Source organism: Struthio camelus, chromosome 2 (assembly GCF_040807025.1).
Source record: "Struthio camelus isolate bStrCam1 chromosome 2, bStrCam1.hap1, whole genome shotgun sequence".
Taxonomy (NCBI): domain Eukaryota; kingdom Metazoa; phylum Chordata; class Aves; order Struthioniformes; family Struthionidae; genus Struthio; species Struthio camelus.
The window spans coordinates 49,993,379-50,020,090 of NC_090943.1; the positions used below are offsets into that span (position 1 = coordinate 49,993,379).

Sequence of the window (26,712 nt, forward strand, 5' to 3'; positions counted from 1 at the left end):
CCCATGCTCATGTGGTTTAATGAAGTGAGCCTTCAGCATGTTCTTAACTTGCACTGCATCCAACAGAACTTACGTACATGAAATCTTTCGTTTCTGGACTTGGAAGTAGAGACTAGAGCTAATGAATGATGTGAGTAACTAACTCCTGCAATGGAAACCTGTACTCTATTGTGTACCTAAACTCCTTGCACAGAACACACGGAAGAGTTTTCTACTGTTCTTTTCTCAGATGTATAACATCAGTACACAAAGGACAGAATTATTATTTGCACTCTGATTTGCAAAGCAGAGAGTCAAGCAGTTTTGATGAATCACAACTAAGACAACGAATGGTTTGATACCCATAGTGTACTTATTCCAAGCAGTTCTTACCCTGGCATAGAGCAAATCACGTACTAATACACTCATGTAAATGCCCCATTAACTGGTAGGAGTGCAAACAAATGCGGTACTAAATATGTATCCCTCTGCCAATATGTATATCTATGTCAAATACCTCCTCTGGGTGGAAGATGATGTTATCCATTTTAAAATCCCCATGAATCAGTGTTTCTTCATTATCACCAGGTGGCAAGTTGTTTGCTAACCACTCAGCCAGCTGGTTCATGGCAGGAATATCCGTATGAGCAGCTGCATCATACTGTCTTTTCCAAGTTGACACCTGAAAACATAAAAACACTTCAACAGATTTTTCAAACTGATTGACAAGTTTTTCAAAAGCACAAAATTATGAAGCCCATGCTTCTGGGCTGTGACTATGACTATGTTACTTGTAAATTCGATAGAGCCCAGTAGCTTTCCACTTGTGATGAACTGTGAGATTAAAAGATTCAGTGAAGACTGCCTCTGTTTCTTGTTTCAATCCTATTATGTAGCCTAAAATACCAAAAGTGAATGAATACCGTTCCCTGCTTACAGCATTACAAAAGTGATTTGAATGTAGCAATAACTTCACAATGTGCACAAATAATTGAACTAAGTGAAGCTGTTTAATAGATTAAATATGACGGTCACTTTTAAAAGACACTAACATTTTAGCTTGCAATTCAAAAAAATCTTCAAGGACTTGACAAGGTTTGAAGATCCGTACCTGTCTTCTGCAGTATCCTGGTCCTCCGCCGTATCCTTGCAGACCCAATGCCCGTACATCAAAGGAGTGCAGCAGGGCCAAGGTTTCTATCATTGCAATATACAAAGCAGAACGCTCTGCTGGGCCCACTTCAGGCAGTGAAGGGTCTCGGAAGATGCGACCCTAGAAACATCATAAATCAGATATTTGGTGGGATATATGGATCAGAAGGAGAGAAGTAAAGCTACACATTGCAGGAGCAATGCAGTGAACCAATCCCCCCTCCGCAGTCAAAGATCTCTTCTTTATTTACTTTCTTCCTTGCTCAGTACAGGTGAAGGGATTCAGAGGAATCCCAAATCATTCGTGCACAGGATGCCCACTGGAAGCTAAGTCCTGAGGAGGAGTTCAATATGGTATGAGCCAGGTAAGCCATTCCCAAGACTAGCTAAAAAAGCCACCCAGCACTTTCTGGTTTTTCTTCCGACAGCTGGTGTCACACAATAATTTAACATAGAAGCCATCAAGCTTCTGGATACCCAGCGCCACTGGCCTTGACAAAGGGCCTGAGTTCCTCTACCCTCCCAGCAGGCTTTGAGGATGGGGGCTATGAAACCAGGCCCATCAGACACAGGAGCAAAGCAGTGAAGCTGAGAAGAGCGCTCCGCTGATCCTCTCCGCCAGGCCCCAGTATCAGGACAACGATCCTACTGCGTTACAATCCTTCTTTCACTGTGTATTTTCTACCAATTGTCATTGGCTAAAAAAAATGCTCCTTCCTCAATCTCCTTGAATTTTTTAAAGCTTGAAATGAATCAAATTGCTAATATTTAGCAAGCAAGGCTGCAGGCTGAGATATGACTAACAGGCAAAATCTGCCTTAAAATAACTTCAGTAAAATAGCTCAACTGCTTAAAAATTCTTAGATTAAGCAACTGCTAACTGGTCGAGTTAGCAGTTGTATATTTACTCTGGGGGTAGGGGGTGGGGGAAGATATTCACTTGACTCTGTTGCTGAATTTTAAAAATGTAAAATATAAAAACCCTAAGTCTTTATGAACTGGAACATTTCCCATAGCCATTTTTTCAGAACAAGACTGACAATTACTTAAATCACTAATAATCTGTCAAATCACTTTTGTCAGCCTAAGTAACACAACACCTGTCAGACTTAACACCTGACAAATCATATCTGTCAGCATAAGTAATACAGTCTCAACACTAGTTTCAGTCTTCAAATAGTCTGACTGTTCCTCAATCTATTTATTAGACTATCATCAAGATAGAATTGCAGAGATAATCAAAATGCTATTAGCTGAACAGCATTTTCTGACACAACTGAAATAATTGTTTGTTTTCATAATACAGTTTAGCCGCTACATCAAAGACGTATTTGATGATCCAAGATCTTCCCACTTTCCTTTCATTTGCTCACATGCTGTTGTTTTGCACAATCAGAAAACCATGCTTATGAATGCTTTACCTCAGACCTCAAATTTCAGATCACAGGTGTCCCAGAATGCATAAGATGAAACATAAGGGGATATTTTCACACAGTCATATTTCTCAGGGCTTGAGCTCCTCGTGGAGCCTAAACTTCCTGAAACACTGCAGGCTATGTAGTAGCACGTACTTGAACTTGTCAAACAAGAAAAGGCAGAAAGAGTAGGACGAGAAGGGAAGAGGCCTGAACTCAAATCCTCCTCCCACAGGACAAAGGGACATGCAGACTAAGCATGCCAACTTAGCAAACTAAGAATTAGGAAAAACTGGTAGAAACAGTATCACCTGTAATCAACAGTTACAGGACCCACAGACTGATGAACTACAGATCTGTGTTGTATGCTTTCCGAAAGTAGTATCTGAGCTGGAATTCTATTTAGCTTTCAAGAAAAGGTGATTTTACATAGATTACTATCTTCAATACTACAAGGGTTCCAGGATGTCCAAGGGTCCAGCATAACTTTATAGCCTAACCTGATCTCCCTCTGACTTACACGTATGATTTTCACACACGTAATCTCAACTCATTTCAAGACATCCTCCTGACAGCTCAAATGAGAACAAGAAGGTTAAATACCGAGCTGAATACTTCAACAGAGAGGGAAGTAAGTCCTGGAAAAGCTGAAGCCAGTATGACTCTCTGATAAATAGCACTTTTTAAAAATATCAGAGGATTATTTTTATTTGTGTGCCTCAGGGCGTACTCTCAAAACTTATGAAACTACTGGACGAGGCTCTATATTATCAGAGAAAGGGTTTAGATAATTTAAAAGTAGCTTATAGTAGGGAGAAGAAAAAGAATCTTTCACGTTAGTTGACCAACCTGCACATGCTGCATTACATAAAACTCTGTTCCAATGACAGAAACATCACTGCAGTACAGCAAGGGCTCAGGGACTGGAAATCCAGCTGAAAATAAGGCTTTCTGCACACGATATTCTCTATCAACCTGAAAAAGAGAGAGAAACTCAGGTTCACTGAAAAGTTCTCAGAGACAAATCATTATTTTACTGAGTAGAGCGAATGACAACGTATCCTCTTAAATGCTTAGTTGTGCATATAGCATAGAAAACCTGAAACGACCCGAGGAATTCACTGCATTTCTAGACAAATACTCAATAATCACTGAAACATGCTGCACCATCATTTATAGGACTTAAATACCTGCAATACAAAGTGTTCGGAGCTCGTCAAAAAACGTTACTTACCTTGTGAGCGCTAGGTAAAAGGGGGCCATGAGGCTTCTTCCTGAGCACATAAGCCTGCCCACCTTTCTGGAGATAAAAGGTTGGATTTGACTGGCCCGAGCTACAAATAAGAAGATTCAAATTACTTACGAATTCAAGTTTGGAAACATTTAACATAAACTATGCAAAGTGCACTGTGACTTGGCCTGAACAAAATGGCAAGACACAGGAAAGAGTTCTTCTCAAGAGTTTTCTTTCAAATATAACCTTACAAGGATGCGAGCTATAGCCTACAGAGTCAAAAGTTCTATTCCCACGTATAAGAAAGATATCTTCTTTCGCTGTGGAAAAGTCACAATTACACAATTTGTTCTCTTGTGAAAGGGAGATAACCTTCTCCTCTCTCCCCAAAAGACATCACTAATGTTTTCAAGGCCTGCAGTGGATGGATGGTACTAACCTTAAAGCTTTCCAGTTTGGAAGATGTTAAACAGAGCAGAATTCACGCTAACCCATAATTATATTCTCCCTTTTGGTGAGCTGCAGTGTCAATAATGCACATATAGAGAAAGTTCTTTAAATAACTGATGAATTCTAGCACCAAGTCCCACTGAAAGCAAGCCTATTCATCTGTTCACATGCATAAGGCGCTGCCTAAAGCAGCTCCAAAGTTTTAAAGAATGAACGTTGCAGTGACAAAGAAATACCGAAAGAGGACCTTTCAATTATATACACAGGTAAAGAGAAGAACATTCTAGATAAACCCTTCATGACACCTTGATCCTTATTTCCCTCAAGGCTGAGGAAAATGAGCTAATCCATATGCTGTCCTCTCCTCATTCTGGATTATTTGTAAGAACCATTCTGATCAACCACTGAAAAATCAAAGTCAAGCCAGCTTTTGCCCTCATGATCCCTAGGGGGTTTCCATTTCCCCTGAGCCAGCCAGAGGGCAGCCTATATGAAGAGTGTAGCAGGTGTACTGTGCAGACAAGTACTCTACGTAGCACAATAAAAGTTTTGGATTGACCGAAGCCTTGAAGTGCAACCTTAAAATGAATAAAGCAGTAAAAGCATAAATACTGACAATTTATTAGCGGAGTTCACAATTAGGTGCTCTCCTGACATCCCTCCTAAAGTCCCTTGGATCAAAGTACTTGCGAAGATTAGAGCAAAGCTAAGGATTTGATGGATTTGCATCAGAAGACAATGAAAAATAGCGTTAGTGAGGCTTCTTAGGGATGGCTGAAAATAAAGCACCTGAGGTCACATTTACAGAGTAATTAAAATGTATGTTTAGACTCACTTATCTCCCTAATAGCTCCTAGTTTGAAGTTAGGTAAGTGATCTGCTGAACCCAAAGGCACCACCTCTTCTGTGGATCAGGGTTTTGGAGTCTGAGTGAGCACCTCACAGGTGCAACATATCGCTCTCAGGGCGTGACCGAGAATCTCAGCCCAGCGCTATGCTGGTCATGTGTATCAGTTTTTCAAATTGACTCCTGAGGCCATTTATGCGCTTCTGAACATTATTAGTTCTTGAGCAACTAAAGAGCAAGCAGATAAACCAGGATTTATAAGTAGGTGAGAGGCAATAAAACAATCACGTGTACTTAGGTAGAATGAACCATGGAGCGTTTCTGAGAACAGAAGAAAGTCCACCCGACACATCATCTTGTTTGCATAAACGCACCACTAACTCTGGCCGCAGATTCCACCTATGTAAAAGGTCACCTTCTCCGTCGCGGCAAACGTCTGACTTCTCCAGCGCTGCAAACGATGAACCGTGACCCCGATTGCGAAGGAGACCCGCCGTGAGCCGTCTCCACGGCGCGCAGCCGCTAGCGCCGCCCGACAGCCGCCTCCGCCGCCGCGCAGCAAGCGGAGGCACGTCCCGGGCTCGCTCTCAGCAGAGCAACACACGGGCTCCGGCGCGGGGGCGACGCGCCAACGGCCGCCGCGCCAACGGCCGCCCGGGAGCCGCGGGCGGCCTCGGGACAGGAGAGCGGCCCGGCCCTTACCTGTACTGCCGGACGGCCAGAGCCGCCGCGGGGTGCCGGGGGAAGCCGGGCAGGTAGCGGCAGAGGTAGCGCTCCAAGCTGCCGTGGTCGAAGCGGTGCTGCGGCCGCACGTCCGTGGTGCCCCGCTCCGCCGCCATCTCGCACTGCGCCCGCTGCGGCCCGGGCCCCGCCCCGCCCCGCTCGGCGTCGCCAGGGCAACCGCGGACGCCTTGGTCCGACCGGGAAAGCCGTCCCCGCCGCCAGGGCTGCGAGCGGCTGCTCCCGTCAGCGCGGAGACCGTCCCGGCTTGTACTCGCGCTGGGCGCCGCGCCGCGCCCTTACTGCTGCCGGGGCTCGGTGGTGCCCAGCCGGCGAGGCTGCGGTCACCGCCAGCGCCCGCCCGTTGCCCGCCGTCGGGCGGGCGGCAGGAAGAAGGGGGCCCCCTGCTGCCGGGAACGCTGCCCGCGGGGCCGGCGTGCGCAGGGGACGGCGCTCCCCGCCGCTCCCGGAACTTCCGCCGGGGAGGGCCGACGTGTCGCTGCGGAGCCGCCGCTGCCGCCATGGGGGAGCCGAGCCGGCTGGAGCGGCTGGAGCGGCGCGTACGGGAGCTGGAGGCGGAGCTGGCCCGCGAGAGGGGCGGGCGGCGGCCGCCGCGGGCCCCCATCGAGAGCATGAGCGCCGAGGTGACGGACTCCAACCCCTACAGGTGCCGCCGCCGTGGGGGGGGGGGCAGCGAGGGCCGCGGGGTCCCGGCCGGGCCGCGCCAGGCCCCTGCGTGTTACCGCGCCGGGAGAGCGAGGAAAGCCCGCGGTTTGTCCAGCTAAACCCCTAATGGAGGGGCGGGGCGGGTGTGGCTGTTGTTTGAGGTCTTCCTCTCCCTCCTTTACTTAGATCAAAGCTCGCTTTACAGGGAGCGTCTGGGACGCCTTGTAACGGTCGGCGGGTCTGGAAGTCAGGCTTGGGATTTTCCCAGTGTGGATCGCTGTAATGCGAAGTTATGGTCGTAGCTGGCAGTTGTAATGCAAAAGCGCGATAGCAGCGTCAGGTGTTACGTGGCGGTCCTTCCAGCTGTCCTCACATCCCGCTGTTCTGCCGTGAATTTTTTTCTTAGTCTTGTGAGGGAGTTAATCTAATCTGATTGACTGGACTGGAAAACGTTGGAAGAGTCATCGCTGACCTGCTAGCATGTTGTACGTTGAAGAAAACATTTCGGGCTTTGTTTCTGTAAATCCAGGATTCGTTTACTTTAATAGCGATAGGCTCTCCCAATTTCACTAATGTTACTCATACCAAAAAAACCAAAAAAGTGAGCTTCTGCAGGGTCAGCATGCCGTTGCTCTTGCTATTAGGGAGGTATCTACAATGTCATTTAGACTGTATCTAGCTGGCAGGCACAACTGCAGTGGGAACAGCAGGCTTGAGTTTGTTGTTTGGCTGGCTAATCTTTAAAATAAATATGATGGTGAATATCTGAAAAGCAAAACTACAATCGGAAACATAGAGAACCTTTTGATAAAGATATTGCTTTTTTTCTTTGTAGTCGTCTGATGGCATTAAAAAGAATGGGAATAGTCAAAGACTATGAGGTAGGATTGTATTTGCATTAACACAACCTTTTTTTTTTTTTGTTAAGATCACATTTGACATACTGATCTGTGTTTTTTTTTTTTTTCTTTCTACAGAAAATCCGTACCTTCACAGTTGCAGTAGTGGGTGTTGGTGGAGTTGGCAGTGTAACTGCTGAAATGTTGACAAGATGTGGCATTGGTAAGGTAATGACTTTTTTTTTCTTGGACTCCTTCATAGTAGATGGGCTAGTCCTTTGTATAAAAAGATAGATAAGATTTCCCCTCATTGGTTTTGTTCAAGTAAAAGTATCTTGACTCAAGCACTCAAGAGCAGCACTTGGGTAGACATCACGAATGAAGAGTCTTGGTGTCTTTCTTATGCTAGTAAAATTGATTTATATATCTGTCTTATAACATTCATCATATGGGATTGCTGCAGTGGGAAACCAAAGAAAAAGGAGAAGGTAACTCACAAACAAGATCAAATTCTATGTTACGAGAAAAAGGTGATTTTAACAAAATTGAAAGGCAGTAGACTTCAAACAAGCAATTTTGTCACAAAACTCGGCTTAACGTGAAACTCTTAGAGGCTAAAAATTTAGCAGCCGTTTTAAAAAAAAAAAAAAAGTTGATATGCATATAGATAACAAGAACCTCTAGGGTTAATATAACTAAAAGGAAGAATTTGGGCAAGGGCTTGGACAACAGTATTTCTGGGCAAAAACTGACCATTTACTTTGGGAACTTAAGAAGTTTCTCAATAAGGACGTGATGCAATTTTTTACATTGTAAGGTTTGTTCCCCCTCTTTCTGAAGGAGCGTGTGCTGTAGGCCAGCATCTTGAGCCTAGGAAAGGACACTGGACTACTAATTCAGAATTTATTATGATCCACGTGTCAGTGAATTATGTAGTTATCTTAAGTGCGTTAAACTACATGCCAAAACAGAAGTGAAACAAATGACATATTTTCAGTTAATGTCATAATGACAAGTAGGAATATGAGAACACAGTTGATAGTATCCATGTCGATAATCTCTTCAGAGTAGTCTGCTTACCCCAGATCATGTTAACAAACTGCATTTTATTAACAGTGATTTTCATGACTTAACAAATCAATTAATTCCTGGTGAACAGCAATTAGAATTCATTCTTACAATTCAACACTTCTTACAATTTAAAATTTATTATAAATTTTATAGTATTTATTTTGTTATATAATTATTATAGTTCTTAGAATTCCGCACTAATAATGTTGGTAATTTTTTATATATGACCTGGGTGGGACCGCGGGTTTGAATTTTTTGCCTATTTTTTTTAAAGAATGAATTTTGCTATTTAAAATGGCTTACTGTAGTGCTTTGTTTGCAGAGTCTTTGGAAAGTCACATATGTTGATATAATCTTTATTGTAGCTGCTTCTTTTTGATTATGATAAAGTGGAATTGGCAAACATGAACAGACTCTTCTTCCAACCTCATCAAGCTGGATTAAGTAAAGTGCAAGCAGCAGAGCATACTTTGAGGTATATACTCAGAAAAGCCGGTATCAAAATGTATTTACCCAGGATGCTATTATGCAAGCGATTACGAGTGAAGTATCTGTTGCTAAAGTGGCGTGGTCTAATTTAGAAATTTGAGTATAAAACATCAGTGGGAATGGTTGATACTTTAATGCCATTTTTTGTATTGGCAAAAACCTTAATGTAAATGTTCTTTTTAGGTATAGCTAATTGTGCTCACAAGATTGGCATAAACCATGCAGCTTCAGTATGCCTTTTCTTCTGATCTCATCTGTGAATTTTTATCTCTATGGGCATATTAAACTTCCGAGTGGAAGTTTAAGACTAGCAACATGTGTGGAAATTAAGGAGTAGGATGCAAGATACCATTGTATTTATTAGCATTGACTCATTTCATTTCCTCTGTAAGGAATATTAACCCTGATGTTCAGTTTGAAGTACATAACTACAACATCACAACACTGGACAACTTTCAGCATTTCATGGATAGAATAAGGTAACATCTCTCGACAAAAGCATATAGCTAACTTCTGTTGGTGTTTGGCTCTAAATATAGCTTCAAATTTTCATTGTTTTTCTTTTTTTTTGTAATTTGGTAATTTCCAACTGAAAACTAGTGGGAAATGTGTGTATATAAGGACATGTTTTTGCCTAGTCCTCTTCTTGAGAGATTGTACTAAAGAACATTTATTTTTACTGTGAAGTGTTCTACTTTGTATTAGTGCCTCTTTAGATTTCCAGTCAAATTGTGTTAAGCTATGGGTCATATAGACTTTTCCAATACAGCGCAACAAATCACGTTTTGTCTGCTGTTGGCGTAGCCTGAGGTACACTTCATGGAATAAAGAAAAAAATAGTTAGTAGTGTATCTCGCAAATGAATTCTGAAATAACTTTTCCTTACTTGCAGGTATGTTGTACAAAGATAAGGGTTTTTGGTTTTTTTTTTTTTTTGTTTCTTCCTGATATTTTGTATTGCATTTTTCACTCGTGAGAGATGCAAGTGTATACTATGCAAAACTTCCCTTAATCTAAAATGCCTGTATATTTGAATCCCAACTTTAGTGTTCTCCTGTTCCTAGGAGCTGTTTTTACTGCTGAAATATAATGCTAATTGTGTGAGTGCAAAAGAGGGTACAGGTTTTGTTAGAAATATACTTCCTATGTATTTATGTAATCTAAAGAAGCGTGTTGATTGCCGTGTTGGTATTTTGGTCCAATAGCAATTTCATGCAAACTTCTGATATTTATTTCAGTAACGGTGCACTAGAGGAAGGGAAGCCTGTCGATCTTGTTCTGAGCTGCGTGGACAACTTTGAAGCTCGCATGGCAATTAACACGGTAAGGCCATCTAGGGCATGCTTGGACACTTGATAAGCTTGTGGAGGAAAAATATTTCCTCCACAATAGTTAGAAGTTGTAGGGACTAGAGAAAAGACAGGACCTTATCAAGAATCTTTTGACAAAGTTCCTCCTCATGCTTCATTAATTTAAATCTGAGCTTTTATCCGCTTCTTGTAAAACACGTTCTATGTGCATAAGTACAACTGTAGTCTTTACAGATTACTAGCAGATGCCAGTTAGCCTAGGAGTAAGTGTTGTAAACTTTTTCTGAATTTCCAAGTTATCTTTATATGAATGTAGTATCAAAGCCTAGCACGTTAAATCTTACAAGCTTCCTTAAAAGCAGGTATGAAAAAATGTATGCTTCATATGACTTTTTGTATATTAAAAATATCTTAAGACTGTGCACCTAATCACGCTATTTTTCTTCACAGTAGCACCCTCACAGAATATGATGCGAAACGCATGCCTTGTTGTTATTCAGCTAACTGTTCTACAACTTACAGGCACTAAAAGTGCACAGAGAAGCTGTATCCATGCCACTAAAAGTATGAGGATGTAGTGCGTGCAATTAGATTTGCGAGTGTGGATCTAGTAACTGGATTTCTAATGCCTGTATCAGTTCAAAACTGTCTTAACAGGTCTGTCTTAACTGTCTAACTGTCTTAACCTGTTTTAACAGGTCTTCATGCAAGCACAATGGCCTAGCTTCATGAGGACAACTTCAATTTGTCCTTTCATTTTTACTCTTACAAACTACTACTTTTCTGCCTTTTCTGTTTTTCTTCCTGAATATTGATCTTCTGGCTTTAAGGCAGAAAGGCTCTATGTTTAATCAGTCTCAATGTACAACTTAACTTTTCCAGTAAACTTCTACATTGTTGACGTGTGCATTTCTGCGTTTATAAGGCCTGCAATGAACTTGGACAAATCTGGATGGAATCTGGAGTGAGTGAAAATGCAGTGTCAGGACATATACAGCTGATCATACCTGGTGAATCTGCTTGTTTTGCGGTATGCAGTGTTCTGCAGAATGGCTGGGTTTTTTTTCCTTTTTAAAATGGGTCTGGGAGTATGAAGATTAGCTGGCTAGTGAACCTGATCCTGGCACAGCTGATGGGAGTCGCTTAAAATATGGTGTTTGTGTGATCTGTTTGTGGGTTTTTTTAATGCATTTTAAAAGCTGAATTTCTTTATTTCCTGCAGTGTGCTCCTCCACTTGTAGTTGCTGCAAATATTGATGAGAAAACGTTAAAACGAGAAGGAGTTTGTGCAGCTAGTCTTCCTACTACTATGGGTGTTGTGGCGGGAATTCTCGTACAGAATGTTCTGAAGTAAGTGACCAAGTTGCTGCTGCTCGGTGTGTACGGCACTATGGCATGAAGAAATCTGAAGAGCTCTTTCGTAATGATTGGTCTGATTCTTTTTAGATATTTGTGGCTTATTTCCTGAAGGCGTTGGTATCACTGGACAGGGGTAGAATACATACTGCTTGAATCATAGGAGTCTTTATTTTGGTGTTGCTGTTTTTAGTAGAACTTTTCAGGGGCAGGGAAAGGTCTTGAGAGCTTTCTTAACAGTTTCTTACTGTGTACGCGCACAGTTTTTTGTGGCCTCTTTTTTCTTCTTAGTTCTGTATTTAAGGAAGGTCCCATTTGACATCATTGATCTGTAGATAGAGGGCTAACTCATCTTTGAAATTTTGTATGTGAACAAAGAGAAATAATTTCTCTTGCAGCCTCAGTATTATAAAAATCTGAGGTGAAATGAAAATGGTTGTATAGCAATATGAAATATTTTATTTTTTTCAAAATTACTGACACATGACTTCAGCTGTTAAACTGCTTCTATCTGCAACTTTTTTTTATGGTTTATTCAGTTTCAAAATGATGTACCATCTTTCCCCAGCGTCTTATTATCGAGACTTGCCAATTACATGCAGGATGTTTCCCCTTTTCTTCAGTTCTCTCAGTGCTTAAACTTTGGAAGTGGCTGGAGGCAATATTCAGAGTTATGCTTAAACATATCTAGAGAATGAGATCTTATTTTGTTTAGCCAATTTTTAGCCTGAGCTTGGTTTTGTCAGAGTGGTCCAAAAATTTCTAGTTTCTATGTTTACAATTATGCCAATATACATCAAAGCTTTGTTTTTAGCTGTGCAGACATTTATTGCATAGAATCGCATAGCAACAGCTGTTTACCTTTAATGAAGAAGGCAAGTTTCAAAAATTACACTTTAAATTTGCACTTGCATTGCAAATTTGACCCTAGAGAGGAGATGATTAACTGGTTCTGATCGTCTGCTGAAAACTCTCCCTTTATAATACGTGGCACCTGAATCTATCAAGTGGGAATGGGTTTAGGCATAGGAGAAAATTGCTTACGTTTTACTCTCAACATGTCTTTTCAGAGACTGTAGCTGACTTGCTCTCACCCAAACACACCAAAACAGGACCTGGTTCTGTATTGATGCAGCTATGCTGTTGTCAGTAACTCAAGTGACTACAACTCATTTTAGGGCAATTATAGTAACTTTTTACTACGTCACTTACTGGTTAGTGGTATGCACGTGCGCTCCAGAAGCTCTTTAAAGAAAAATTATTGCCTGAGCAATGGAACTCTTACATTTGCATGCATATATAAGGACCTGCTTTCTCATTTTGTTTTTCTAGGTATTTGCTGAATTTTGGTACTGTGAGTTATTATCTTGGTTACAATGCAATGCAGGATTTCTTTCCAACTATGGCTATGAAGCCAAATCCACAATGCAGTGACCACAATTGCAGAAAACAGCAGGAAAATTATAAGGTAAAAATGTTTTATGCTTTAGTGAAGTCTTGAGAACATAGCAAGCTATGAAACTGTAGTGAAATAAAACTGTTGTCGCTACTCCAATTTTTCAGTGGCCTTATCTTCACATGGTTACCTGAATTTCTAAAAATAGAGTAGTTAGAGTTATCTTAAAGGTAGGCACAGTGGCTTGCATGCCGTTATATCAGGTAAGATGTTCCTCTGCAGTAATTCCCTAGTGGTTCTGGTAGTCATGTTACTGACTTTGAGTGTCGTCTTTTTTTTTAAACTTTGCCTTTTTATGCATAAGGAAGTTCTAAACTGTGACTGCATATTTTAAAAATTAAAATGATTGTGAATATTCAAATGTGATCTTTCTTGCTCTTGTGGAAAATTGGACTGTTGCACATATTATATTTTTAGGGTTTTTGTGTTCTTTCTTCAGAAGAAAGAAGCTGTGCAATCAAAACAAGAGGTAATTGAACAAGAAGAAGAAATAGTACATGAGGACAATGACTGGGGTAAGTAATCAATTGGAGACTAAACGATGTCACCAGTATCAAGTATTTCAATTCAATTCTTCATTTTGGGTGAACACAGTGTAGAGCACTTCTCATACTTTCTATTTTTTGTAGCCTACATTGCTTGATTACTGCTGGATTTTCACTGGTTTTGATAGTAATGTTAACACAAATTGGTGCAGTTTTTAATATACTGGGCAGGCTTCAGGCTCAAGAGTTAACAATGTTTAAGTAAAATAGTTTCTCAGACGATGATGTGAAGATAGGAAGATGTGAAAATATGTATTCATTAGATTGTGAGGACCTTTAATGCACAGAGCAAGTCTTTTTGTGTCTCAATTTACTTGTATTTTCTTTTAAACGTTTATCTAAAGAGCATTTGTCATTTCTACCACCCCTTACACTAAGGCATCCTCAAAGTTCTTTATATTCCTCTGAGAACTTTAAATTTGAAATAATGTATTCTTAAGAAACTGTAAGCACATTTTTTATAAACATGTCAAGAATGCATATGCATACTCTGTTTATTACATTATATAGAGAATAATCTTACCCTACCATTGGGAAAACTGTCCTCACAGTAAGTTTTAAACTGTGAGAAAAGTCCTACGGAAGTGCAATCCTTGCCCATAAGGAACACATATGGCATCACTTCTTACATTCTAAAGGGAAACACTTTGCATAGATAATGGTGATGAAGTAGTTAAAAGCAGAAAGATCTTCTATTTCAAATTGTCTGTATTTCAGAAAAATAGCTGCATTTTTTCTCTTACTATAACATATTGATTGAAGAACTCTTTCTTTTAATTTTTAATGGGGTTCCCAATTCTTTTTAATGCAAAAGGCATCGAATTAGTATCAGAAATTTCAGAAGAGGAGCTGAGGGCTGCCTCTGGCCCAGTACCTGATCTTCCTGCGGGAATTACTGTAGCATATACTATTCCAAACAAGGTAATATGAACTCCACTATTTCTTTTTTAATACACTAATTTTTGAAATATACCCTATACATTAAATTTATAATAGCTCTCAGTTTCGGTACCATTTAAACCTAAAATAAAATTCCATCGTAAACAATTCCAGTAAAACTGCATGTCAGCCCGTCCCACCAATGTCTTCTAGGATCCAGTCTCAATTGTGCTCCTGAAAAATACATTTTTTAAAATAATGTTAGTGTGAATGTAGTTTTGCAGTGACAAGTGAATGTATTTCATATTTTGTGTTCTAGTTGTAAGCAAACGTGACTTTCTCAGTTGCTATTTTGTCGACTAATATTTTTTACCTTGCATTACTGAAATAAATCTTAGGTGGGGAGGCGGGTGTTTGTGTGCTATTTTTCTTCCTAACCTTTTCTCCTGTTACTGATAGGAAGAGAATGCTGCAACTGATGAAACAGTGGCCGAGTCTGAGGAAAGCCTAGAAGAACTTATGGCCAAAATGAAAAACATGTAGCAAAACGTGTATTAAACTTTTGGGAATTTGGAATGACGTTGGATTATGAGGAAAAACAGACTTTTTTGTTTTTTGTCCACTGAAGCTTATCTTTGAACTTCTGATGAAATGAAACTGTTACTTAGGGCGAGGGGAAGAGACGGACTTACCTTGTTTGTGTTTATTACTGTCTGCCTATTCACGTGTCCTCAAAATACAAAGTTGTGCTCTTGTAGGTTTTAACGTGTCAACGTTGCTAGGGTCCAGACACTCGGTGGAAAATTAAAGGCGATGGATAAACTATCACAAGCAAGCATGGCACGTTATCTGCAATATCATGTCATCAACTGAGCAGATACTAGGGGACAAGTGAAATGTGCACTCTTCTTGAGAGGACTGAATAAGTCAACAGCTGATGACAGTGCCTCATGTATTGCTGCTTCCAATCGTCCATGCACACGTACTAGTTAATATTCACTGGTCTCTGTTTAAATTCTTGGCATGGCTTGTGCTGTGGTTATTTTTTGTGAGTAAATGGAACGCTTTCCATCACCAGGATGGAATATATTTTTAAATTTCTCTGTTTTTTCAGTTTTATTACTGCGTGCTCTTAAATAGCGGCATATATGTTTCCCCTGTGATCATGCTTTTGAGCATGCTGTAACAAGGCATAAGAGTTTTTTTTCTTAGTAGATAATTATGCTAGCTGACAGGCTATTAACATGTCATCACTTCAGCTGGCAGATGATCCTTATGATAATATCCATAAGAATTACCAGTAACACTGGAATGCATAGGAGATTTTTGTCTAAAATATAAATACTTTTGTTAGTTTCTAAAAGCTTAACTATAATTCTGAACCACCCCCATCTCATGGGGTATATTAGAGAAAATACTTGATCTGAGTTCCATATTAAAGTTTCTAAAATTAGTTGCTCTAAACTTCTAACGTTGCAATATTTTCCATAGAGTAGCGGAGCTATCGTATTTGCCTTGTAAATAATGTTAGTATAGTACTACTAACTTTTAAATTATCATGTGTTAAACTGACCTGTAAATTATCCTGTAAGTGTACACGGTCTGGTATTGCCAGTACCCTACAGGTAACTAATACACGAGAAGTACTGATTTTAATTGCTCTAGTTGTCTACTGCAGAACCCTATTGCTATTTAGATTTGGCTTGGAAGAACGTACATTTCCGTCTCTAATGCAATGCAAGTATTTCCAACTTCGGCTGCTCAAAAGCATTTTCAGAGCAGGATGATGCCAACACAGAACTGCCTAGTACATGGTAGTAGCAGTATCCAACTACTAGTATTTTGAAGGTGCTTCTGTTTCTTAGGGTAACTGAATGAATACTTGGGGTTAAAAATGCATTTCTCATTGCTGAGCTCTTAAGCAATAGTTCCAAGCTTCAAAAACTGTTTCCTCCATAGTTGGTACTATAGTATATTTGAACAAAAATCATCTTTGACGCTACTGCTGCTTTTTGGAGGGAAGATATATTATAATATAAAACAGAAGATGTGGTTTAGATTGAATTCAGTTTTGGAGAGACCAGATTTTAGAAATTAAGTGTAAAGAGCAAGGGGAAATAAACAGTGAGATCATTAAAAAGGTACACACTCAAATCAGCATCAGAGAGAGTCCAGAGTCCATCATTCCAGAGTCTGCATTAGCTTGATCCAAGTGTCAATGTAAGTGTTACTTGTATTTCTTTGTGAGAGACTTCACCTTTCTTTTGGGAACAATAAAAATGAGGCACACACTTGACTCTGGAGATTCTGAGGCAAATGGCTGACTCATTTCTACGACGACTCAGTTAAGCTTAAGACTTTATTTGGCTGTAGACATTACTGCTATCACATGAGTGACGGGTTTACAAGAGGCAGCTGTTGACAGTTTTATTTCATGTACAGTTTTATGAGCAAACTAATATGTTATTGTCAGCACACTTGGAGCATGCAAAAGGGTTCTTGTATTGCTTTCTCAAATTATTTTGTAATGATTTCAAATTCTTTTTGCGCATTTGTTGAAAGCGAGAAAGTTGTGTGTACTAATGGTTAAAATTCAGTTCAGTGCTGAACTTCTTTTAAAAAAAAAAAAAAGAAGAGAAGAGAAATTCTTAAAGCTGCCTTTTTTCTTCAATTAAAAAGGCATTTACAAAGATAATTCACCCTGACGGGAAAACATAATGGAAAATCTATGACTTCTTTTTGTTATGGCATAATAAATGAAGCATATTGCAACAGTTTAGTTGGGCTTTTGTTCATTTATTTGGCAATCTTAAAAACTTGCAATTTTTTTACAGTGTATCATGAATGTTACTGAGATGTTGGTATTCTGCCTGTACTGTTAAATCTCCCTTCAATCTGAAGGCTTTCTGCGTTGAGGTGGAGTTCTCCTGTATAGAAGTACTAAATATATTACAGCGTTTAGCTTATACCGTAAGTTACTCTTATGTGCATGAGGTACAACTACAGACACATGAGCAACTGTCTTGAGAGCACAGTTAACTGTGGTTATAGCCTCATAAGCTCGTGACCTGCAAAATCCTCCACTCACTCATGATCATGCTTTTCATAAGAAATTTTCTTCGGGTTGTCAGGGAAGGCGTATTGTTTGCTCACTGTCTTTGCCAACGGACCATGGGTGGTTGTGACCTGCTATTTTTAGGACTGATTCCCCCCGCCAAAAAAAAAAAAAGTAACAGGGCAGTTAAATTCAGCTATGAATAAAGGGGAGAGAAGTATATTGAGGGAAGAATAGTAACAATTCAGAGTTGGAAATCACCCAATGGAGAAGCCTGATATGACACTGAAGGTTCCTCTTCACCTGAACTATCCATGTGAGGGGAAACTGTTTAGGAGAGAAAAGTACCATTATACATGTTAAAATCTGAACAGAGCTGACAGGTTAACCCAGGCACCTGCTAATGTACTTTCTTCCCAGGGAAACCAGTTATTTTTGCACAAGTCCCTTGAATATGAGCTTGCTTAAAGCTGAAACCAATCTGCAAGTAAAACTTTGGGTGGAGCAGTATTTGACTTCTTCAAAATTACTATTTATACCAAAACAGCTTTAAAAGCTTCTGAAGAGGCAGGGAAGGGTTGAAGAAACAAGTGGCCTAAGCAAGGCTATTGCAACATAGAAATAACAACTGTTATTTAGAGTATATACAATTAGTTCAGCCTATCTTTCTTGTTATAATCTCAGCTCTTGGCCTAAGAGGTATCAAAGTACTATGTTTTTGGTATTAGCTATAACTTGAGCAACTAACTAATATACATGTCTATATACAATGAAAGAAACTCAGCTTGTACCATACAGTCTGCGAAGTTAACATGAAAGGACTTCAATCTTCAGCATGTTTCCCTTGTCATTCCAGAAGATAGTTTTATGTCCCAAAATACTATTTTATTCCAGGAAATGTAGATTTTCCTTAGTATTTTGATGTCTAACTTAAAATGCCAATAGAGACTACCTTTAAATTTGAGCAGCTTTATATCACCTTTGTCCATGTTCCAGGAAAACATTTGGTGGCAATGCACTTTTTAAACTGAATGTATCTCCACTTGATGAGTGCCGGGAAGTTGCTTTTCCACCTATCAACAAAGTCTCTGCTTCTTTTATTTCCATAGCTCTCTTGTAAAGTTCAGCCGCCTTCTCAAAATCTCCCCTTTCATAGCTTTGGGAGGAGAGTAGAACAAAGTTGAAACAAACAAAAGTTGTCTCTCGGTTCACTCAGTCAGAAATGCATGCCCTGCTACCAGCAAATGTAGTTAAGGCTATCTGCTTTCTTAACAAACGTGCGATTCTACTACTATTTTTTATCTACAAATTTTTATAGCAATTCCCCCTCTGTATGCCCAGAACTTACAGTCTTACCTGAGCACAGCCAAGTTCTTTAGAGTTTCTCCCACACGAGGATGCATATGACCAAAGCTGTCTTCATAAATCTTTAATGCACGTTCATAAAGAGGTAAAGCTTCAATCTGCTTTTTCTTTGGGTAGCAGGAAGTTGTTTGTTAGAGAGATACATTACATTTGTTCTTTTTTCCACAGCCTATCAGCACATCCCAAATACAAAAAGTCATACATATTCAACCAAAAAAGGTCTTTTGAGTTTTTTTTTTTAAACTACTGTTGACAGGTGAAGAAGATGCTCGAGACTGTCAAAGCAGTCGAATTTCACTTGCAAACCCAGCTCCCATTATCAGGGTCTGGACTTCTTAGGCAGTTTTGAAAATTTAAGCCTACGTACCTGAGCGTTTCGAGTTATCAAATACTCTTTAGAGCCTTTTACCTGAAACAGCTTTAATCCCTGCTGAAAATTAGATATGCAGACTACAAAAATGCGGAAAACAACGTACAGCTTGCTCCTGCTGATGCTAAGTAAGGAATCTGGTAACAGGCTGATTGATTACGTTTCCTTGAATCTCAGTGTGGACTAGAAAGTCAACTGGTGTAGCCGTCTCAGATTTTTAGATATACAAAGGCACAGTTGATCAAGGTGGCCACTTGCCATTCGTGAACATATACTTCGGCCATATGAAGGTTCACTTGCCATTCGTGAACATATGGGTAACGTTTACCACCGAGCCAGTGGTGTAGCTGTGTTGCGTCACACTGGGAGGACTGCTGTACTGCGGGAAGTACTATATTCTAGCTGTAGTCTTAAAATCATGTGGGCGTTCTGAATAATTGAAAGAGCATTAGCCCGAGTGTCCTTGTGTAATGCCAGTCACAGCAATTACCTGTTGCCTGCATTCCTTTTCCTTGCCAGTTTTTAAAGTGGAACCTAGGAACTGGCAAGTCCTACAAGGAGTTCCCTTCTAAATACGATTATGTCCCTTTCGTATCATTTCGGTGCAACTCATAAAAAAAGGCCTTAGATAGTAATAATAAACACATAAGACATGAAGAACTTACCATCTGACAATAAAGAACAGCAAGATTCACTAAAGCAGTAGCTACACTAGGGTGTTTTGGGCCAAATGATTTCTGTCGAATTTCAACAGCTAGTTCATACAGAGGCACAGCCTTGTCAAGTTTTCCCTAGAAAATAACCAAGAAAAAAATGATTCCATTATCTTGTTATACCAGAATGATAACAGTAAAATCTTTTTAAAATAAAAAGCTTAGAGAAGTTGAAATTATTTCCAGAAGAAGGGTTTAACTTTGGTCAACTCATAGATATATTCGACATAGATTCTTTATTGTGAATATCAGGAGTTAGTTTTGCAAAATACCTGAGTATATTCAACTCCCAATGAAATCGCTACATCTAAATTAAAATAATTACGTGTGCTGCAGGATCGGGAATGTGCTTCTTGGCTATGTCTACTATTGGCTACATCTTCCTTTTTTTTCAATATTTAATCGTTTCCATGAATGTCTAGTTCAGAAGACTTAAAAAACATTTCACTTCTACTTTTATCCAAATAACTTTCACCAGAGAGTTTGCAGCAGAGAGTTTATTTTGGTCCTAAAGGGCCTACATTTTACTGGTGATACGGGAACGTAGCTGCCTTAATTTCTGAGCAGTTTTGAGCAGTTTTCTGTTTACTAAAGTGATGTTCGCACTGTCTTCTTCGGAACACCTGCAGTGCTGAACGCCATTTCAAATACCTGTCTCTTCCCATTCACCTTCCTGAGAATTCGGCTTCCTGACTTTGGTTCTCGGTCCCTCTTATTTTCCAACTGGTTTATTGTAGATTATTTTTTCCTAGTAAATCTGTTTTGCTCCAAGTCTGAATCTGCTCACACATTAACTGGATATACTTGGGAAATATGCTTAGTTCTCCACTGTTAGAATATGAATTCTCATAGGCAATTAGAAAATCGGAAACTAGAAACTTCCATTGTAATACTGCTTCATTATAACTGAAACTTCAAGTTCAAACTTCATCCTTATTTCTTCAAAGCATCACCATGCCACAGTTGTGATGATCAGCAAGTCAAAGGGATTCAGTAGTTATCTATAAATAATTGTCATTTTCTATATCGGACTCCTGTCCCTTTTCTTCCTCCACACTTCCTTGTATCACTGGTTCACTGTGCATTTTCATTTATGCTCCTTCAAACTGAGAGCGGTTTGATGCAAATATGGAGTGCTTTTGCATAATTACAGGTTTCTAGCAGCATCAAAATTCGAAGATGAAGTGGGCACAGAACATGTGACCCAAAACCATTTCACACACAAACTAGCAAGCAACAGTTACTGTGCAAAGCCCAGGAACATGTGATCCAAGAGATGATCTTCAAAGATTCTTTTCCTTTTAAAGAATGGTAAAATGTGAAGTACGAAAGAAAAAATTTCTTGTTACCCTTCTCTGAAGGTGAATTTAGTTAACTAAAAAGCTAGCTAAGCTAGAAAGCTTATCTGTGTATGTGGAATCTTATAACTGCCTGTCCAAAACCAGATTGTGATAAATACTGCTAGACCTAGACATATCGCTCATACACTGATGATATTGATAAAGAATGGTTAGAGTGATCAACTGCCAACACTAACATTCAGAAAGCATTCTGAAGTGATGAAACACAGAGAAGTTTATACTATTGTTAACTTTGTTCCTGGTAGCTATCTGCAACGGGGAAGAACTCTCATCTTTCAGTGAACCAAACCATGCTGAAAGTGGCTCACAGTTTGTTTTTTTTTTTAAGTATTCTCTCTCTCTCACAAGTCTTAAAGTTACTGTCAGTTCAACTGTAAAGTTCAAGGTCATTATGTAAAAACCAGGAGAACTATTCTTAGACCTTAAAACACAATTTTTCCACCAAGACACATCTGACAAAACTCTTGTGCTTGGATGTCATGTACCAGATAGCAAAGACCCTAAATACAGCTGGGAAGAGATTCCCTCACTGCAGCCATACCACTAGCTTTTAACCAAAGCAGAGATTCTCTTTTGTGATGAATATTGAGCTTCATCCACATGATAAAGGGAGCTTGTAAGCATGCAGGACACTAAAGACTTTATTCATAAACTGCTTATCTTTAAGTAAAGTGTCTCCTGCAAAAGATACTGGGCCTTTTGAAAACAGACTGGAGGCCATTGAACTACATCTTGTACACGTGTGTAAAATATCGATAGCTGACAAAATTCCCACACCCCATTCTTTCTGGACAGAAACTCTGTAACACTGTAAGGCATTACAGTTATTTGAGCTGATACAGAAAAGATAACAGGCCTATGCTCACCATCTTCTTGTACAGCACTGCAAGGTGTTTCACAGTATACGCCAAGGAGGGATGATCTGGAGCCAGTGCTCTCCTCCTGATGTCTAAAGCTCTTTCATAGAGTTCTTCCGCCTTATCATAGTGCTTCTTCTCATTGTACAAGGCTGCTAGATTGTTGAGGGACTGTGCGCAGTCTGGGTGGTCAGGTCCCAGGACTCTCTCTCTCATTTCCAAGGAGCGCTTCAGAAAAAGCTCTGCTGTCCTACAGAACACATTTGTTCAGCAATACTGTAAAACTGGTTACATCTATATAGGCTGTAGTGGCTGCTGGAGATAGAATAAACTCAGCCTCGGAAACTGCAGAAATTCTGACATCTGGTAACGGGCTTTCATTCTCCTCTGGACAAGCACAAGCAGGATTAGCAAGTCATTCGAGCAGCGTGAGTAACAACGTATGCCAGACCCAGTCCTGCCATGCAGGCTAACCATAAGAATGAAGGCAGAGAGTTAATTAATACATTTCTGTGCATCTCAGTGCTCCACTGCTAGGGATCTAAAAGTCAGTCTAGCGGATTTCAGCAAATATTACACTACTCTGTAGCTACTCATTTCTTTAACTGACCTACAAGTAATCCTTACACATTCAAAAAATTCTACTGACTTCTCTGCAACCCCTCACAGCAGCCAAATGCTTTCTTGGTAAAGCAGTAGCTGAATCTGAGTGAAGGTTCAGACTTTTTTCTAATAACTTTAAAAATCATAAAACAAATTACAGGTTTCAGCAGATAGCTTTCATACCAAAGATGGAGAGACAGGAATAGGTTTCATAGATATGATGAGCTAGATTCTCACTGCAGAATCTGTCTAGAAGTGATGAAGTGGGAAAGATTCTATAACAGCACCATTCAAGTGTTTCCTTATAAAAGGAAATATTTTATTATCCCACTAGTGTACTACTATTCCACTGCAGAATTACAGCAGTCCATCTATCACAAACAATGGGTGATCCCCATATAATACTGGCAGCATCCGTTGTAACGGGGTAGTCTGTCATCCTGGCATACACACAAACTCTGTGCAGCTCTATTCCCAAGAGGTCAGTTTAGTCAACTGGAAAAATCCATTTCACATCATAAAGAGACCATTTACACTCACAACTGTAGGTTCAGTTCTGGAGCTCTTAACAAGCATCAGAAGGTGATCTTCCTTTGTCAGGGCTAGAAGACCAAGTGTGATTATATGTAACAACTGATAAAATGACGCACCCTTCTGTCATTGATTTCATTCTAACTGCATCAAATGAGCAAAAGATCCAATGTTGGACTTGCTGATTCAGTAGAGATGCACAACACTCCACCAAGAAAGAATGATTTAAACCTCAGGCAGAACAAGGTTTATACTTGTGCTCACCCATGACATTGTGGAGAAACGGTTACTTTAAAAGTAGGCTGTGTTAAGACAGGAACTGAATATGAACAGTGTGGAACACAAAATGATCTTGCATGAGATCAGATAGCTATTGCTATCCTCTACTGCTGTTGCTCCTCTGTCATCATTCACTTTGGCTTGACTTCATGATAGTAAACTGAGGAAAAAACACCTCCAACAGCTGTTACAAATCAGTTCCTCTACTGTTAAGATCCTGCATTTAACTGAGGCTCTGCGAGCAGGCATCCTAAACTACAATACACTTCTGCAGGTCTCCAACAACTGCTGGCAGCTTAAAAATCAGGTAGAGGAAAAATGTAAAAACACTTCCAGAACTTACTCTGTGATTCTTTACCGTGCACTTTCTTTCTTTACCAAAAAGATTCGGCTCAGGGGAGGGAGACTTACGGTGTCTTTAAAATTCACTCACTACACCCAGTTCTAGACTACCCTGTGGACTAAAGGTGGTGGTGAGAAGAATGGCTAATCACACAATGAGAACTGCTCTGTTCCCATCATTCCCCTTCTTCACCATCCCACTTCTAGAGGGCTTCTGTGCCGCTTGCTCCTTCTGCCCTTAAACGGCCTGCAGGGTAAGAGCATGAGGATTTCCGCCACGGTGAATAAATATTTAATTCATGATTTCTAATAAGGCTGATATTTTGAGCGCTGTGAAAAACAACAAACATTCTGTTCAAGGATGAACACTGCAAAGGAGGGTGACAAAACCGTGAAGTCAAGTAGAGATTGTATAAATTTTGAGCAAGAAGCGGTAATTGCAACCAAGGCTAGTTAAATCTGAACTGCAGAACATCAATTCTAAATGCAGGAAATGCACTGACTTGGCTAGTAAATACTTCCTGATGGCATTTACTGTAAAAAATAAGTGAATTTCACAGTAAACAGAAAATTTGAATAACAAATCAGGAACAGCACCCTAGTAAGTATTTGAGCATGTCTCTACGTTTAATACTAGTTCCCAAAGCTTTGCTTCTACTTAGATCTATGAGAAAAATCAGTGGATGTGTCACAAAGAATACAACTTACTCAAGATTATTCTGCAGGTAATAGAGGACTCCAAGCTCATTGAGGGTTCGAGCATTGTCTGGTGTATCTTTGCCTAATGTGAGTTCTTCCAGTTGCAGGGCTCTTTGACGCAGGAGAGCAAAGCCACACTAAAGCAAAACACAAGGTAACATAAGCCAATCACCAATACTTTCAGAGTTTACTACTGAGAATGGAAAATTGAAACACTCCATTTTGTGCCAATGAAAAACAATAATTCTACTTACATCGGCTTTTCAGGCTAAGTGGTGCATAAGCGTTCTGATCATTTACAATCTAAGCGAGTTTCACCTAACACGCTTCCAGGAAATAACTCAGACTTCCAGGCTAACTTACCGTGCCATCTTGTAGCTCTGTTTTCCCTGAACCATACATGCTAAGTTGCTTAAACTCAGTAGTTCAAATAACTTATTTAGATGAAATTCTTACTTTTAACAACTCCAAAATCAAGCTAATTTCTTACCCTGAATGCCATATACAAGTACTAAGAGAGTATTATTCAAGGTTCTCCATGCACCTTTTAAAAAAAAGACTGCAAAGCCAATGCTTATACGCAAAGCAAATTAAGAAGTGTAGCTGTCATTACACACTCTGCCCAATTCTTGACCTTTGCACTCTTAATAAAAATATTTGTGTAGCAAAACTCATTACCAAAATTGACAAAACCCCTGTGATCTGAATCCATTTGTATGTAAGCACTGTGGAAAGACGAGCATTTCTGTGGCTTTTCGCCTTTTCGCTACAGTTACAGCTAGAGCTATAGAGTTACTAGCTAAACCCTTATAGAATGGGTATTACGCAACAAGCAAACCCCTAGCTCAAGAACCATCAGACGAATTTTGTAGCTGAAAAACACAAAAGAAAAGCTTGGCAAAAAATTCAGTATGGCACTTAGCACTATGGGATTATCCATTGCCATAAGCACTGTGTTCAACAGTATTTGTAAAAAGCCCTGTTATCTCTGCAGAGCCATTCTCATTTTGATAGCCAATTGTATCAGCAGTAATTTTGCATACCTAAACTGCAGTTTCTGAAACGTCCATACACCTACCCCCTTTAACTCCATAGCAGCTACACTGATTCTCCTCCACTTCCAGAAGAGTTGAAAGGGTAGTTACCAAAGCCACTGCTACACCACTTCACTACATAGGCCTTCAGTTATCAAAAGTACTTGAGATCAGATTTTTAGAACAGCTCTGCAGATACGCTTTATTATCTATTACCAGAGCCACAGCTTTGCTACATTTCTATTAAAAATCAAGTATTTATTTACCAAACTGCCTTTCCGCCTTGCTGCCTTTTGGCGTATCTTGAAGGACTTTTTCCTCAGCTGCTCAGCTTGTTCGTATCTGAAAACAGTTACATGACGTTACGCAATGTCAGAAGAATGCCAAATATAGCATCAATGGATGTTTGGGGTAGTACGCCTAGAAAGCTTCCAAGTTGCTTGAGAGAACAAATTCCATTCCATTCCAAAGCCACTTACGAATTCTTGACAAAAATGTACACTTTTTGTCAAAGGTAAAAATATCCAAGACGCTTAGGGCCAAAGAGTGCTCCTCCTATATCTCTAACTCCTTAGTTCGTTGGAATCCTGGGTACAAAGGCTGGCCCCTACCGGGTGGCCTCCTACAAGACTACGCAGGGGATGCTCACTTTTACGCTGGGAGTTAGGAAACTCAAAAAAAGAATCACAGAAACATTCTGGCTTCAGAAAGAAAATCTCAGCTAAGCTGTTTTTGCACCACCTCCACATGAAACAAAAGCACCAATATAGTTAATCTTACTTGTTCTGCTTTTGGTACAAGGTTGCAAGGGCATCAAGTTCACGGGCTACTCGGGGATGTTCAGCTCCATAAGCGTTTTCAGAGATTTCCAGCGCCTGTTTATATAGCTGTTCAGCATTTCCAAACTTCTTCCACTGAACATAAACTCCTGCTAGCTGGTGGAGTGACTGTGCCACCCTTGGGTGGTCTGGATCCAGCGCAGTCTCTCGAATTTCCAGAGAACGCTGGAGAGGAGCTACAGCCTGTAGCAAGGCAGTTGAGAATATGATGGCAGCAGGCAACATCCTGTATGCCACAAGAGTTTAACTAAAGTGC

General features: G+C 40.0%; 3 protein-coding genes across 4 annotated transcripts in view; 1 reads left to right on the forward strand and 2 right to left on the reverse strand.

Moving 5' to 3' along the window:
* The window catches only part of ACAD11 (acyl-CoA dehydrogenase family member 11), a 33,904-nt gene extending 27,934 nt beyond the window's left edge, over nucleotides 1-5,970 (reverse strand). The window contains exons 1-5 of the mRNA XM_068935612.1: nucleotides 5,780-5,970; nucleotides 3,781-3,880; nucleotides 3,396-3,521; nucleotides 1,091-1,252; nucleotides 497-661 (exon numbers count right to left, since the gene is read on the reverse strand). Of these exons, the coding sequence (XP_068791713.1) occupies nucleotides 497-661; nucleotides 1,091-1,252; nucleotides 3,396-3,521; nucleotides 3,781-3,880; nucleotides 5,780-5,916 (690 nt within the window). The 5' untranslated portion in view covers nucleotides 5,917-5,970. The remainder of the gene's footprint in view (nucleotides 1-496; nucleotides 662-1,090; nucleotides 1,253-3,395; nucleotides 3,522-3,780; nucleotides 3,881-5,779) is intronic.
* Nucleotides 5,971-6,254: 284 nt separating this feature from the next.
* UBA5 (ubiquitin like modifier activating enzyme 5) lies at nucleotides 6,255-17,187 on the forward strand. 2 transcript variants are annotated; one of them, XM_068935622.1, is made up of 12 exons: nucleotides 6,255-6,464; nucleotides 7,299-7,344; nucleotides 7,441-7,530; nucleotides 8,739-8,848; nucleotides 9,255-9,341; nucleotides 10,101-10,185; nucleotides 11,098-11,202; nucleotides 11,395-11,522; nucleotides 12,861-12,996; nucleotides 13,424-13,499; nucleotides 14,344-14,450; nucleotides 14,868-17,187. In XM_068935622.1, the coding sequence occupies exons 1-12, from the start codon at nucleotides 6,319-6,321 to the stop codon at nucleotides 14,949-14,951; spliced, it is 1,200 nt and encodes a 399-aa protein (XP_068791723.1). In that variant the 5' UTR covers nucleotides 6,255-6,318; the 3' UTR covers nucleotides 14,952-17,187. The 2 variants fall into 2 exon arrangements, with proteins under 2 accessions (XP_068791723.1, XP_068791724.1); XM_068935623.1 differs by lacking the exon at nucleotides 7,299-7,344 and having other exon boundaries at nucleotides 6,278-6,464.
* The window catches only part of NPHP3 (nephrocystin 3), a 28,689-nt gene continuing 19,160 nt past the window's right edge, over nucleotides 17,184-26,712 (reverse strand). The window contains exons 21-27 of the mRNA XM_068935611.1: nucleotides 26,398-26,639; nucleotides 25,884-25,959; nucleotides 24,593-24,720; nucleotides 22,139-22,379; nucleotides 19,864-19,989; nucleotides 18,820-18,935; nucleotides 17,184-18,619 (exon numbers count right to left, since the gene is read on the reverse strand). Coding sequence (XP_068791712.1) covers nucleotides 18,439-18,619; nucleotides 18,820-18,935; nucleotides 19,864-19,989; nucleotides 22,139-22,379; nucleotides 24,593-24,720; nucleotides 25,884-25,959; nucleotides 26,398-26,639 — 1,110 coding nt within the window. The 3' untranslated portion in view covers nucleotides 17,184-18,438. The remainder of the gene's footprint in view (nucleotides 18,620-18,819; nucleotides 18,936-19,863; nucleotides 19,990-22,138; nucleotides 22,380-24,592; nucleotides 24,721-25,883; nucleotides 25,960-26,397; nucleotides 26,640-26,712) is intronic.